General features: G+C 47.7%; 1 protein-coding gene across 1 annotated transcript; it reads left to right on the forward strand.

The window, feature by feature from the left end:
* Positions 1 to 377: 377 nt before the first annotated feature.
* Positions 378 to 11285, forward strand: KLHL38 (kelch like family member 38). Its single transcript, XM_061122797.1, has 4 exons — positions 378 to 515; positions 983 to 2568; positions 8756 to 8861; positions 9994 to 11285. Exons 2-4 carry the CDS (start codon positions 1222 to 1224, stop codon positions 10281 to 10283), a joined length of 1743 nt encoding a protein of 580 aa, XP_060978780.1. The 5' UTR covers positions 378 to 515; positions 983 to 1221; the 3' UTR covers positions 10284 to 11285.
* The last annotated feature ends 4635 nt before the right edge of the window (positions 11286 to 15920 follow it).

Genomic DNA, 15920 nt, shown 5'->3' on the forward strand with positions numbered 1-15920 from the left:
ACCCAGAACTATCTTCAGTGACTTTTCCCAGGTCACAGCAACCTGTTTACAGACATCTAGAATTCCCAGGCACTTTTAGGACAAGGGACTCGGGATGTGTCCAAGTGGGCAGCAAAGTCTTATCTAAGAGAAGCTGTTCCTCCAAATCTATTTCTGCCCATGTAAACATTTGCCAAGGAAACAAGGCATGTGGGCATGCGCCGGCCCCACAGGCCCTCGGGTTGCTGCAAAAGGCAAATGGAAAGTCACATGTCATAACAGTGGAAAGTACATACGCAACTATTCTTAGCCCTGGAATGTATACACGGTCTCTCTGCCCAGCAGTTCTTTCACAAAGCTCTAAAACACTGTGAAAGTGCCTTCAGCATAAACAAATCCAGAATTCTCCCAGGACAAATTATTTGCCAGCTTAAGGAAAGGCCTGGGTTTATGGTTTCACTTGGAGCCAGAGGTGGAAAGTCTCCGGAGGGACCAGCCGCGGCAGGTATCGGTGGTTGTCACTGCAGGAAAATGAGGTAAATAGCTCTAATGTTTAATTCTTCTGCAGGTGGACGGGTGGCCAGATGTCATCCAATAAACCCTGCCCAGGGCATCGTCTGGTCTCTGCTTTCTATTTATCTCATTTTAAAAACAAAACCCACAAGACTCCATGAGGTCATGTTTAAAAATAAAAACAAAACATCGCAAAGGTCCATTTCCATCCCTCATTTCTGTCCCGATACCAGAGGCCACGCCCCCAGCATGACATCTGTGGGGAATGACTAACACCCAGAAAGATGTTTGGATGAGTGTACTAAGTAAGAGATATGCTGAGAATCCGGAGAAAGTTTCATAGACTTCTGCTTCAAATGCACAAACTGTCATCTTGCTTTGAGCTAACGTTTCAGCCCCTGTGACCACTTGCCACCTTCGACTCTCCCAACTTACCCAACCACCTTCTCTCTCTCTTTAAAAATTTTTTTTCTTTTTCTTTTTTTTTCAGATTGTCTGCAGATGGTAGTTCTCTGTTATCTTTGAGAATAATCATAACCGAATAGAGAGATTTTCGCTGTGAGACCCATGCATTAGGTGGTCCCATTTTCCAGTCTTCACCAAGCAGTATTCTTGGTGGTATCCACAAACATCTTAGTGAATGGACAGACGTGCTCTAAGTCTCGGAGCCTCCACAGCTTAACCCTCCAGGACGATCTCCCTCTTGGGACTTCTCCCCGTCTTTGCAGGATGGACGAGGAGTCATCAGAGGGGCTCCTCTTCAAAGACCATGACTTCTCCTCTGACTTGCTGAGGCAGCTCAATGACTTGAGGCAAAATCGGATCCTGACCGACGTGAGCATCTGCTCCGGGGCCTCGGAGGTCCCCTGCCACCGCAACGTGCTGGCCTCCAGCAGCCCCTACTTCAGGGCCATGTTCTGCAGCAACTTCCGGGAGAGCCGAGAGGCCAAGGTCCAGCTGAAAGGCGTCGACGCCTCGACTCTGGAGCGAATCGTCCTGTATGTGTACACGGGCGAGGCGCACATCACTGTGGAAAGCGTCCTGCCCCTGATGGAGGCCGCATCCATGCTACAGTACCCTAAGCTGTTTGAGGCCTGCTCCTCCTTCCTCCAGAGCCAGCTGACCCCCAGCAACTGCCTGGGCATGACCAGACTCTCTGAAATCTTCAGCTGTGAGACCCTCCGGAAGAAAGCCAGGGAGGTGGCCCTGACGTATTTCCCAGAGGTGGCCGCGTCGGCTGACCTGAAGGAGCTCTGTGCCTTGGAACTGAGAGACTACCTGGGCGACGATGGGCTGTGCGGGGAGGAGGAGAAGGTGTTCGAGGCCCTCATGGTTTGGGTCAAGCATGACCTCCAGACCCGGAAGCGATACGTGCAGGAACTGTTCAAGCAGGTCAGGCTGCAGTACGTCCACCCGGCCTTCTTCCACCACTTCATCGCCAACGACGCCCTCCTCCAGTCCTCGCCCCCCTGCCAGACCATCCTGGAGACCGCCAAGAGGCAGGTGTTTTCCCTGTACAGTACCACTACTTCCGCAGGCCTCCAACCTCTGTGGCATGTCCCGCCAAGAAACTCTTACCAAGACTTCCTCATCCTCCTGGGTGGAAGGAAGGACAACCAGCAGACCACCAGGGACGTCCTGTTGTATGACGGACAGACCGGCCGGTGGCAGAGCCTTGCCAAACTCCCGGCCCGCCTGTATAAGGCCTCGGCCGTCTCCCTGCACCGCAGCGTCTACATGCTGGGGGGCATGGCTGTGGGGAAGAGCGTGCCCACTGCCAAGGTCTACATCTTCTCCCTGAAGCTCAACCAGTGGAGGCCAGGGCAGCCCATGCTGGTGGCCCGCTACTCCCACAGAAGCGCTGCCCACAAGAACTTCATCTTCTCCATTGGGGGGATTGGTGAGGGGCACGAGGTCATGGGCTCCATGGAGAGATACGACAGTGTCGGCAACGTCTGGGAGATGATGGCCAGCATGCCAGTGGGGGTTCTCCACCCTGCGGTCGCTGTCAAAGACCAGAGACTCTACCTTTTCGGAGGAGAGGACATCATGCAGAACCCTGTGCGCCTTATCCAGGTAACCAGTACTTCCCACATACATGCACACACACACACACATTTATGCATGCATGTATCCAGGTAAATGGTCCTTCCCACTATACCTGTGCGCATGCACACACACGTATACATGTATCCAGGTAAATGGTTCTTCCCACTATGTCTACACACACCTACACACATGTGTGCATGCATGCACACACATATATGTACAAACGTATACGTGACACACACTGATACACACATGTGTGCACTGCGTGAACGCATACATGTACATGTGTGTGCATGATGCACCTGCGTGTGCATACATACGTGCACACACAAACACATGTATATATACACAAATACATGAATACACATATACACATACATATGCACATACACCGATATAATACATGCTTGTTAGTTGCAGGAAAAGGAAAAAGGAGGAAGGAAGGGAGGGAGGAAGGAAGAAAGTTTAATTTCAACAAGAATTTATCCGTTTATGAATTCTTTTGTGTTAGATTAATACATACAAATGTACATTAGATACATCTAAAGGATCTAGCTAGAACACATCAAATGCCAGATAGTGAAGTCCTACAGGGCTTCCCAGGTGGCTTAGTGATAAAGAATCTGCCTGCCAAGAAGGAGACATGAGTTCAATCCCTGGATCAGAAAGATCCCCTGGAGTAGGAAACGGCAACCCACTCTAGTATTTTTGCCTGGAGAATTCCATGGACAGAGAAGCCTTGTGGGCTACAGTCCATGGGGCCAAAGAGTTGGACACGACTGAGCAACTGAACAACAACAAAATAGAAATATTGCAGATGCTTCTAACCCAAATCAGTAAGGCCTTAAAAGAAGATTCTCAAGCCCTGGTCCGTTGTCTATTACCAAAAGTCCAGGAGCCAGACCTCAGATCTGCTGAATCAAAATCTGAATCTCCAAGGGTGGGATCCTGATATTCAGTGTTATTAAAGTTTATAGGAGATTCTAAGGTACAGGCCAGGTTGTGAAACCCCTGCCTTAAATGATAGGTAGATGCCAATTTCACTTACAAGCTCCCTGAGAAGTGTTATTAATAAAAATCAAAATGTCAGAATATTGAGTGTTTTCCAACTTTATACACATTCTAATCTCTGTAGTTCACCTTTAATAAAAGGCCTCTATTTTATTTTATTTTTTTACTTTTTTGTCACACATGTGGCATGTGGGATCTTGGTTTCCCACCCAGGAATTGAACCCAAGCCCCCTGCATTGGAAGCACAGAGTCCCAACCATTGGACCACCAGGGAAGTCCCTCTCCTAAAGATAATCAAGGAGGCCCCTGAGATCTCCTCTGTTCATTTAGAGGAGTTACACTGGGCACCCTGGGGACATGGGCATGAGCTGTAAATCCCACTTACTCTCCAGGAGCTTAGGAGAGAACTGCGATTCAGTTGCTGAATAGAGGGGTGCTCTAACGGGCCCCCTAAAGCAGTCTGGGGGGAATCTAGGAGGGTGTGAGGATTCAGAGGCCTTTGGCGAGAACTCTGTGAGGTTGGTTTAAGTGGACTTTAGCAGAGAGGCAAGAGAAGAGAGAAGGAGGTGAGGATGGAGGGTATAAGAGGAAGAGGACACATGGTGGACACAGGACTCTGACATGGACCGAGATGGGCAGGCAGCTTCTCTGAGCAGATGAGTCTGCTGTCTGGAGCAGGAGTCAGACTCTTCTACTGAGGGAGGGGTGGTGTTCTTGGGTAAGGGGACAGCTGGCAGAAGACCCTAAAGCAGAAAGGGGATGCAGCCCATCCCCTGGAGGAACCAAAAGCTTGACAAGACGGTTGTAACACAGAGGAAGGGGCAGAAAGGTTGTGCACCAAGGCGGAGCTGGGGATGGTCAGTCCCCCTGTAATCTCCATCAGCCCCTTCCCAGGTCATAGTGAGCAGCTCCCTCTACCCAGATTGCTGCCCCTGAGCCCTTCCTACAGAAATTCTAGAACATTCTTGAGGAGATGAGTGTTTGTGTTAATGAGGCTGGTCTGGCTTTCCAGGCCTCATCAAGGAATTGGGGTTCAATCCTGAGAGCAGCAGTGCAGATGAAGTAGTCGAATTCACATTTTTAGAATTTTCTTTGGACACTTCATGAAGAGGGAACTGGAGGAGGCCCGAATAGGCAAAGGCAGGTCTTTCTAGAGGCCCAGGCAAGGGATGATGGCAACTTGGGCTAAGTTGGTGCCAGTGATGACAGAGAAAAGTGATCATTTCTATTCAATCCTTTCCTTGTTTTTCTCTTCCCGTCACTTCTCCAGCCCATGTTTCCCTGACCATCTAGGCAGATTCTAAGCCGGTTCCAGATTTCACTCGTGTACTTGAGCCAAGAAAGACACGTTCTGTGCCCCTCCAAACTCTGGCCACACCACTCAGATTTATAACAAAGTGCTTCTATGAAAAGCTAGAGCCCCTCCTGTTTAAAAAAAAAAAAAAAAAAAAAAACACTATTTTTCAAAATAAAGTCAACAAATATGTTGATGATTTTCACATTACAAAATTGATATCAATTATTAAGAATAAATACAAAACTCAAAAGATTATATAAGCTAACTCATCCAGAAATGCACAAGACAATCAAACAAGAATCTTAAAAAACCGAAAACCAAAACCCAAAACACTAGCATGTGAGTGATCCTTTTACCCTGCAGTCCAGAGAAGGGGAAAATGGAAAAAGTATCAGTTTGGAAGCTCTTATCTACTTAGCATTTAGCTTTGTCATGGAAATTGTACTCATTCAGATATATAGTTCAGTATGAATGCTTGGGTTACTTGATGGGGAAGGTTGAGTTTTCAGATATAGGGACAAAGATTTCTTCATCAGATGGTTTACCTGCATGCAAGCATTCTTTTAAAGGACTAAACTGCCCTGGGGAGGGTGGGGTTACTGAGCAAATTGTGTGTCTACCTGGCCTTCTTTCTGTTTCTATTACTGGAGGGCATTAAGCAAACCCTCTACCGTAACAAAGTATCACTTCCTCCAGGGTCACAAACCATCCTTTGTTGTCCTTGCTTCAGACTCTCTGAGGGTATCAAGAGAATTGTGAGCAAATGTTTAATCTATTTTTGAAACCATCCTCTAAACTGATAAAGAAGAGCAAGCCAGGAGGCAGTTACTCAAGTAAAATACAATCAGTGTTTGCTTTCCTCCAAGGATCTCATTTTTCAGAGTGTCACCTGCATATTTGCAGATGGTTTAAAACACAAGGCTTGCCAGCCATTGTGGTTGCGCCTGTCTCTAGCTGTGGCCTCTTCTATGGTTCAACAACTTTGAGAACTGACAGAGACTTCAAGAGAGCTTCAGTCTCGAAAGCCTCCGTCAAGAAAAGGCACACAGGAGAAAAAGGAACCCTTCTGCACTGTTGGTGGGAATGTAAATTGTTGCAGCAGTAAGGCAGTGGTGGTAGTGGTGGTGGTTTCGTTGCCAAGTCATGTCCAACTCTTGCGACCCCTTGGACTGTAGCCTGCCAGGCTTTTCTGTCCATCAGATTCCTTAGGCAAGAATGGGTTGCCATTTCCTTCTCCATGGGATCTTCCTGACCCAGAGATCAAACGCATATCTCCTGCACTGCAGGCAGATTCTTTACCGATGCACCACGAAGGATTCCCATGGAGAACGGTATGGGAGTTCCTTAAAGAACGGAAATAGTGTTATCATACGATCCTGCAATCCCACTTGTGGACATATAATATATCTGGAGAAAACCATAATTCAAAAAGATACATAAAAAAAAAAAGATACATGGCTCCAATATTCATTGCAGCACTATTTACAATAGTCAAGACATGGAAGCAACCTAAATGTTCATCAACAAATGAATAAACATGTGGTACATATATACGATGGAATATTACTCAGCCATAAAAAAGAATGAAATAATGCCATTTGTGTAACTTGGATGGACCTAAGTCAGACAGAGAAAGACAAACATCATATAATATCACTTATATGGGGAATCTTTAAAAAAAAAAAAAAAAAGACAGAGAGAGCTACAAATGAACATATTTACAACACAAAAACATAGAAAACAAACTTACGGTTACCAAAGAAGAAAGCTGGGGTATAGAAAGCTGAGAAAGCAGGTGAATAAATTAGGAGACTGGGATTAACATATACACACTACTACATATAAAACAGACAACCAACAATACCTGAAACTAACACAGCATTGTAAATCAACTATACTTTGATTTTTAAAAACTTACAAAAGGGACTTCCCTGGTGGTCCAGTGACTCTGAGCTTCCATCGCAGGGGGCATGGGTTCGAGCCATGGTTGAGGAACTGAGATCCAGTATGCTTTGCATGGTGTGGCCAAAAATATAGTTACCAAATATCTTTAAACACTACAGATTCTTTACCAGCTGAGCTACCAGGGAAGCTTGACTAAGCACCAAATATCTTTAAACACTACTAATACTGTAATAAATGCAAATTAGAGTAGTGCACGATTTTTTAAAATCTTTTAAAAAGAAAAGAAAAGCCATACTTCCATGGCCCCAAGCAGAGCCATGAGTGTGGTGAATAAAAGCATGGACTCCAGGCTCTCCCACTCAGTCTAGCTGTGTGATCTTGGACATGTTACTTAACCTCTCTCAGCCTTAATGGTCTAATATAAAAAATGGAGGAAAGTAGTGGTATCCATGTCATAGGAAGGTTGTGAAGATCAAATTTGGTAAAATGATAAAATATAAGGGCTTTAATATTAAAAAGCAGAGACATTACTTTGCCAACAAAGGTCCGTCTGGTCAAGGCTATGGTTTTTCCAGTGGTCATTTATGGAAGTGAGAGTTGGACTATAAAGAAAGCTGAGCGCCAAAGAATTGATACTTTTGAACTGTGGTGTTGGAGAAGACTCTTGAGAGTCCCTTGGACTGCAAGGAGATTAAACCGGTCCATCCTAAAGGAAATCAGTCATGAATATTCATTGGAAGGACTGATGTTGAAGCTGAAACTCCAATATTTTGGCCACCTGATGCAAATAACAGATTCATTTGAAAAGACCCTGATGCTAGGAAAGACTGAAGGTGGGAGGAGAAGGGGACGACAGAGGATGAGATGGCTGGATGGCATCGCTGACTCGATGGGTATGAGTTCGAGTAAACTCTAGGAGCTGGTGATGGACAGGAGGCCTGGCGTGCTGCAGGCCATGGGGCCCCAAAGAGTCGGACACGACTGAGCGGCTGAGCTGAGCATGGTGGCAATTATATTTCACACAGAAAGAACTTTCGGTGAAGAATATTGGAAAGGTTTTGTTCCTGCTTTTCTTACGTGAAGTCCATCTCATATCTCTCATGAACTAATTTACATTTGATATTTAGACTTTAAACCGAGGGATTTAATAGGAGCACATGTCTGGGAAGGCTTCCCAGTGGTTCAGCAGTAAAGAGTCCACCTGTGATGCAGAAGTCTGAGGAGACGCAGGTTTGATCCCTGGGTCAGGAAGATCCCCTGGAGGAGGAAATGGCAACCCACTCCAGGATTCTTGCCTGGATAATGCCGTGGACAGAGGAGCCTGGCGGGCTACAGTCCATGGGGCCGCAAAGAGTCGGACCCGACTAAAGCGACTGAGCACGCACACACACGTCTGAGAATCACGATCTGCTGCTCTGTTCCAGACCAAGGCCAAGAAACCCTGCCCCCATCTCTTTACTCTTTCTTCCTTTTCTCGTGCTTCCTTTTTTTTTTCCCGTACAGTTCTAATGACTTTCAGGCATGACCTGTTCAAAAGCCTTCCTCGTTTAGACCCAAATTTATTCTTGGCCCTAAGACCCTCTCAGATACACTGGAACATGTTGAAATCTAAACACGAGCCAGAAATAAAAATGATTCAAAGATCATTGGTTTTATGCAAGTCCAAGCTGCTCCATTTCTCACTGAAGAGAAAGAAATGTTCCAAGAAGGTGAGCAAACACAATACTATCAACTAAAATGCATGACTCTCGGTCCAGTCCACAGAAGCACAGCCACTGAGCTCACAGGCCACATAAAGACCAATTTCTGGTAACAGTTTCTTCTTCCTGTTATATCATTATATTTTGTTTATTGATGGTAAGATACCTATATTTTCAGAACCGGAGAAAAAAGGCAAAGAAAGAGAAATCACTGCTCTTCTACCCTCTTAACTACTACTTCTACTTCTTAAAAACATATATCACTTTAAAATGCAGTGCCATGATTTTATTTCTCCCTCAGGTGTATCACATTTCCAGAAACACATGGTTCAAAATGGAGACGAGAATGATCAAGAATGTGTGTGCCCCTGCCGTGGTGCTTGGGGAGCGGATTGTCATCGTGGGAGGTAAGTTTGGACGGAGGATCACGAGGCCGGACACAAACCTGGCATCTTTCATGGAAAAAGGGTCACTGATAGACAGGTGTTGTCCTATAAGACAGCCTTTTTAAAAGCACATAACTGAACCACTTTGCTGTCCACCTGAATGTAACACAACATTGTAAGTCAGCTATACCCCCGAATATAAAATAAAAATTAAAATAAAAAAATAAGGAAATAAAATAAAAGCACATCTATCCAGCTAGGGGAGGGTGGATGACTTGACAAAGCTATTTTCTCATCCTGAAGTCTCTCCCTGTCTTTATCTGTAAAAAAGAAATGAAATAATGTACAGAGTTGTGATCATAAAATGTGCTCACCTATCTAAACCACTTAGCACCATCCCAGACCCAGGGCAAAAACTCAAAAACTAACTTGCTATTGTAAATAAGACTAGCTGCTGAGGGATAATTTCTCTGCAATTGCAGGATGTTACAGTTAAGAGGGCTGGTTTGGGGGGTGGGGGGTGGGCAGATAGATCTGGGTTCAAACCCTGACTCTGCTACTAATTGGACGTATGCTCTTAGACAAGTTTTTAATCTCTGTGCTTGTGTTTGCTGATCTGTAAAATGGGGGTCCTAAAAGTACACACCAGATAAGGCTGCTGTGGGGACTCATTTCTGAGTTCCCAAAGCTCCTTCTTGGAATAGTTAAGGCTCTTGAATGAGCATATGTGAAAGATGAAAAAGCCAATGAAGCTGAGAGGCCACTGGAATCTCAGTTCTCAATTTAAGAATGACATGTGTGCTGCCCTAACTCTGAGTTAAGATGCGAGACTTGGGACTTTCCTGGCACTCCAGTGGTTAAGACCCCACACTTCCACCGCAGAGGGCACAAGCTCAGTCCCTGGTTGGGGAACTAAGATCTCACATTCCACGCAGCATGACCAAAAAGAAAATTAAAAAAAAAAAAAAAGACGCAGAGACTCAAGTCAGATAGATCCAGGTCCAGACCCCAGCTTAATGAAACATTCCATGCTTTAGTTCAAAGTATAGCCTCAGGGTTAGACAATGGCAGAGGTCAAACAGGTCCCCGGACCGCCCACCTCCAGTCCCAAATAAGCATCGCTGACCTTCTCGATATGCCACTTGGTTTTCAGGTTACACGAGGAGGATCCTTGCTTATGACCCTCAGTCCAACAAATTTGTCAAATGCGCGGACATGAAAGACCGGAGGATGCACCATGGGGCCACGGTGATGGGAAACAAGCTCTACGTGACGGGCGGGCGGCGGCTGACCACGGACTGCAGCATCGAGGACTCGGCCTCCTTCGACTGCTATGACCCCGAGACAGACACCTGGGCGTCCCAGGGGCAGCTGCCTCACAAGCTCTTTGACCACGCCTGCCTCACCCTGCAGTGCATCCCCCACCACTCCACCGTCCCCTGAGGTCCTCAAGAAACTGAGAAGTCATCTGCCCTGGTCAACATGCTCTGGTTGCAAGAGACAGAGTCCACCTCCAAAAAGCTTAACCCGAGCAGGGTGCCGGGGGAGCTAACAGGATGGAAAGTTCCAGAGCCCGGAGGCCTGGGACCAAGCACGCTGCTGACAGAGCTCTGTTTCTCTGTCTCTTGCTCGATCTCTGTCTCTCTGTCTTTCCTCTCTTTCTCTGTCTCTCTGCCTCCCTCCTTCTCTACCTCATCTGTAAGGCTTCTTTATCCACACCGTGTGGGAACAATGGCAACTGATCAATCCAGACCCACACTGTCTAGCTTCAGAAAAGAACTTTACCATTATCCATATAATAACTGCTCCCCCAGAACGATGCGGGTTGGCCCTTTTTGAATTCCAAGCCTCCCTCTTGAGCCAATCACCACTTCCAGTGACTGTGCTACTATAGTTGGCTTGTCCTGGATTGTGTCTCTACAGGCTAAGGTGGGGCTAACAATCGCTGCTGACAATCTATCTAAACTGAACATAATGGATAGAAGTAGTTTCCCAGTGCAAGAAATAAATGCTAAGCTCACAAAACCACATCTTTCCAGAACATCCTGGAAATTCAGAATGGGAGGGCAAAGACACCCAGCAGGGTCCCTGGAAGCCCTTCTTCCAGGGGGCATCAGGAACAACGGGTCTTGACTGTGTTTCTCTGTGGGCTTCCCAGGTGGTTCAGAGGTAAAGCATCTACCTGCCAACGCAGGACATGTGGGTTCGATCCCTGGGTGGGGAAGACCCCCTGGAGGAGGAGATGGCAACCCCCTCCAGTATTCTTGCCTGGAGAATCCCATGGACAGAGGAGCCTGGCGTGCTATAGTCCATGGGGTCACAAAGAGTCAGACACAACTGAAGTGACTAAGCACATCCACACACTATTTCTCTGCATTCTAGGATGTAGGGCATTGGAATGCCAGAAGAGTATGTGAAATTCAGTATCTAGTATTTGCAAAATTATCTGCACCACCACAAAAAAATAAAAAATAAAGTGTGTTTCTGCTGCCAGGTGATGTTTTTCTCCAGCCTCTGGGGAGTTATAAACCTGCAGAATGTATCAAGATTTTCATTTTGGTAAATGTTATAAGAATTGCTGTCCTAAGGAAAGCCAACAAATTTCTTCCGAGTTTACCGCAATCGTGGCCAATTCCAGTGCCAAGGCTGGCCATGTCCCTATGGCCCTCTTTCTCTCAAAGTGTTTCCACGCTGGCTCAGTCCCACACGTGGGAATTAGCTGAAGCTGCTGGCACATTACAATCACCTGGGAAAAAGTCTGAAAATGGGGCCGAGCCTTACTGAGGATGCACAGATGTGGATTCTCAGAGGCAGGGTCAGAGCTCTGGTTGTTTTGTTTTTTTTTTGGTTGTTGTTTTTTTCGGCCACACCACGCAGCTTGCAGGATCTCAGTTCCCCAACCAGAGACTGAACCCTTGCCCGGCTCGGCAATGAAAGTACGGCGTCCTAACCGCTGGACCACCAGGGAAGTCCCCAGAGCTCTGTACTTTTGAAGAGCGTCCCAGATGACTAACATGCATGCACTCAGGTCCAGAACCACCACCCTTCAGTCACGGGCACTGAAGACCTTCACGTGCTGCTCCCAGTCCCATCCTGTCCTGCCGGCCCCGCCCCAGCCCAGCGGCGGAGGCCACGTCCTCTCCCCACCAAGGGAAGTGTCCAGAATGGGTCTTGCTGCCCTGGGCCTGCATCCCGGTGCCCCCCAGCTGAAGCCTTCCTCCCCACCTGGCTCTCCAGGACCATGGTCTGGACTTTTCACTTCCTCCCAGTTTGTAGTTTTCACACTCCTTCTCCTGCTGAGGTCGGAAGCTCTGCCCTGCTCCCCAGAGCACCCTCTGGGGGGCCACCCTCTGCCCTGTTGTCCAGACACCCTCCCCAGATGGTCAGCGCCTGAGCTGTTGGCGGCCTTACTCCAGCTTTTTCTCCTTGAACCTCTCTGTGTAGGCTGTCAGTCTCACCGCTCCCCTGACCCTGTACCCATGAAGGTGACCAGTGACTCCATAAGCACCCACACAAGGAGCCCACTTTCCCTTCTCATCTGACCTGAATGGTCAGCAGCATATGACACAGCGGACCCTCCCTGCACCTTGAAATACCTTCCTCTCTGGGCCTCTGGAACAACCACTCTCTCTTCCTTCTTTTCCTTCTCCCTGCAGTTCACGCCTGTCTCCTTGTTTTCCTGGAGACTATGCGGTGCTTTCCTAACCTCAGTGCTTAGCCCTGAGAGCTGTTTTGGATCTACTGTCTCTCCCTGGATAAAGAGCCTACATGCCAATGGAGGAGACATAAGAGACGTGGGCTTGATTCTTGGGTCAGGAAGATCCCCTGGAGGAGGACATGGCAATTCACTCCAGTATTCTTACCTGGAGAATCCCAGGGACAGAGGAGCCAGGCAGGCTACAGTCCACGGCCTCGAAAAGAGTCAGACACAACTGAAGCAACTTAGTACATCACTCCCCGGCTGCACGAGCTCACCCAGGGCCTGGCCGTCCACACTGCCCCACTACTGCTGACTGGCAACTTTCTCTGTCTCTAGTCCCCACTGCCTGCCCTGCATCTCCATGTTGATGTTAAGGAGACACTTCAAACTAAACATGTTCAAGATCACTCTTTTCTCTCCAAGACGACCCCTCCCATGGGCTTCTCCATTCTGGGAGAGAGCAATACCCTCTCCCAGTTTCTCAGGCCCAAAGTCTCAGACACTCCTCTTGGCTCTTTCTCTCACACCTCCCTCTGTTTGTTCCAAGAATATCCAGAGACTGACAGTGCCTCACCACCCACAGCTCTGCCTCTGGTCCTGGCCGTCACCTTGATTCCAGCTAAACCATCACCATCGTTTCCTCACCAGCCTCTCTGCTTCCACTTTGCCCCTGAACCTCTTCTCAACACAGCAGCCTGAGTGCCCTTCAGTTCAATTTAGTTCAGTTCAGTTCAGTCGCTCAGTTGTGTCCGACTCTTTGCGACCCCATGGACTGCAGCACACCAGGTCTCCCTGTCCATCGCCAACTCCTGGAGTTTACGCAAACTCATGTCCATTGAGTCAGTGATGTCATCCACCCATCTCATCCTCTGTCGTCCCCTTCTCCTGCCTGCAATGTACCTGGAGTGACCTTTGCTACACACAAAAGTGAGACAGAATCGATCATTCCCCTGTTCCCTCCAGAGCCTTCCCAGCTGTCTCAGGCCGCCTGCAGGAACCCGCAAGCTCACTCCCCCACCAGCCCCAGCCCTCTCTCTGCTCTCATCTCCTGAGCTCATCTCCTGATCTCACCTCCCAATATGTCCCCCATTTCTTGTTCAGCCTCAGCCTCCAGCTCACACATTTCCAGCAGTTCTCCACTTTCTGTTTCCAAGCTTGCTGTGCCCTCCATCAGAAAATGCTTGCCCAGGTCATAACCATGTGGTTTGCTCCCTGGAGTCTCTGCTGATGGCCTGCATCTGATCCATCCTTATCTGGTCCTGTCACCAGATGACACCCCTGAAATAGACCACCAATACCTCTGCCCCCTCTGTCTCCATCGCTGCTTCTCTGAGTGCAGCCATCCCCTCCTCCTACCAGCCTCCCAATAGACTCACTGCTTCCATTCCTGTCCCTCTGATCGTTCCTCAAATAACAGGCAGAGTATTCTTTCAAAAATTCAGTTCTGATCATGTTACTTTCCTGTTCAAAATGATGGTAAGTCTTTCAGAGACCTTCGCATGAATCTAGCCTTTATTTAGCCTCCAGGGCTTCTCTGACCCAGCCCCTGCCTGTCTCTCTGACTTCATCTTTTGCTTTCCCTGCTCCCCATAGTCATCTCTGCTTCAGTCATCCTTTCTTAGTCCCCCTCCTCTCTCTTGCCACAGGGCCTTTACACTTGTTCTTGCCCCAGCCTAATACACACCACCTCCCTCACCTCTTCACCTAATGTAATTTAAACTTATACTTAACACTCCAGATTTAAAAGTCATTGCATCTAGGAGGTCTTCCATGGCCCCCACAACCCCAGCCTGGGTCAACTCTCCTATTAAATGACCCTCTTGTCTCTGATATGACCCCTTTGAAACCCTCACCCTATGATAATTTGACACTATGATAAAGGTGTGTCTAGTCAGGGCTATGGTTTTTCCAGTGGTCAGGTATGGAAGTGAGAGTTGGACTATAAAGAAAGCTGAGCACTGAAGAACTGATGCTTTTGTACTGTGGTGTTGGAGAAGACTCTTGAGAGTCCCTTGGACCGCAAGGAGATCCAACCAGTCCATCCTAAAGGAAATCGGTCCTGGGTGTTCATTGGTAGGACTGATTTTGAAGCTGAAACTCCAATACTTTGGCCACCTGATGTGAAGAGCTGACTCATCTGAAAAGACCCTGATGCTGGGAAAGATTGAGGGCAGGAGGAGAAGGGGACAACAGAGGATGAGATGGTTGGATGGCATTACTGACTCAGTGGACATGGGTTTGGGTGGACTCCAGGAGTTGGTGATGGACAGGGAGGCCTGGTGTGCTGTGGTGCATGGGATCGCAAAGAGTCGGACATGACTGAGTGACTGAACTGAACTGATGATAATATCACCCTATGATAACTATCATCACCCTATGATGATAATTGGATCATCATCTTCCCCTCTATAGTCTGTCCCATTTTCCTCTGCATTCCCAGAGCCAGGGCTGGCTGGACTCAGTGTTAGCCACATGGATTATAGATCCTCGATAAACATGCAATGAGTGGATGAAAGAATTAGTAAATGAACACAGAGGCTGAATCAACACCATCTCTGAGATCTCCATCTCAAACGCAGAGGTAAGTATGCATAAGCACTACTTTAAGCTCCCCCAGGCCCTCTGCTAAGGGAACCCTCTGTCCCTCCCTCTTTCCCTCTCCTTTCCCCTCGTAAATCAAATTTGGAGACTGGGTGGCACAGCCTACCTCAGTCAAGCCTGGAGGCTTTGTCCAGAGGGCCCTATTTGCCTGGAATTAGAAGGAGGTGTCTTGCCATCTATAAACTCCTTCTGTGGCCTCCAACAATCCTTCTGTCAGAGACTTGCTAATGCTTTGACTTTCTTTTCCCTTCGTCTCCATCCAATATTTAATAAGCTGCCAGAGTCTGTGGCTACTCAGAGCTCGTCCAAGTCTCCCTGGGGCAACAAAACTATGTAAATTGCCTGCTGGGATTTATAAAGAAAGATGTCCCGCAGCCAAACCCATTTAGGACACACATCGCAGGCCAGCTTCGTGCGTCCAATCAGATGCCTCTGTGACAGGTGCATGCCACACACCTGGGCCTCCCGAGGTCAAGCCCCACATCTGAGCTGGGCTGCAAAATGACCCTCAGGACGTGAGGACTCCTTTCCCATCTGCTGAGGGTAAACTCAGACCAACACGAGAGAGAGAGAAGGTTTTGGCACAAAGTGTCCTCAGTCTTGCTGGTCGAGGAGAGAGTCACGGTCCAGAGCTGAGGTCAAAATATATTTAGCCAGGAGCAGTGAAACATTTTAAGTGGAAACATGTCAACTAGGCTGACTAATCATCTCAACAGGCAACAAGGGAAGAGGGGGAAATGAAGCAGAGTGAGGGTGAAGCAAGAAAACTTCAACAAAAA

The sequence above is a fragment of the Dama dama genome, chromosome 21 (genome assembly GCF_033118175.1).
Source record: "Dama dama isolate Ldn47 chromosome 21, ASM3311817v1, whole genome shotgun sequence".
In the NCBI taxonomy this organism is placed as follows: Eukaryota; Metazoa; Chordata; class Mammalia; order Artiodactyla; family Cervidae; genus Dama; species Dama dama.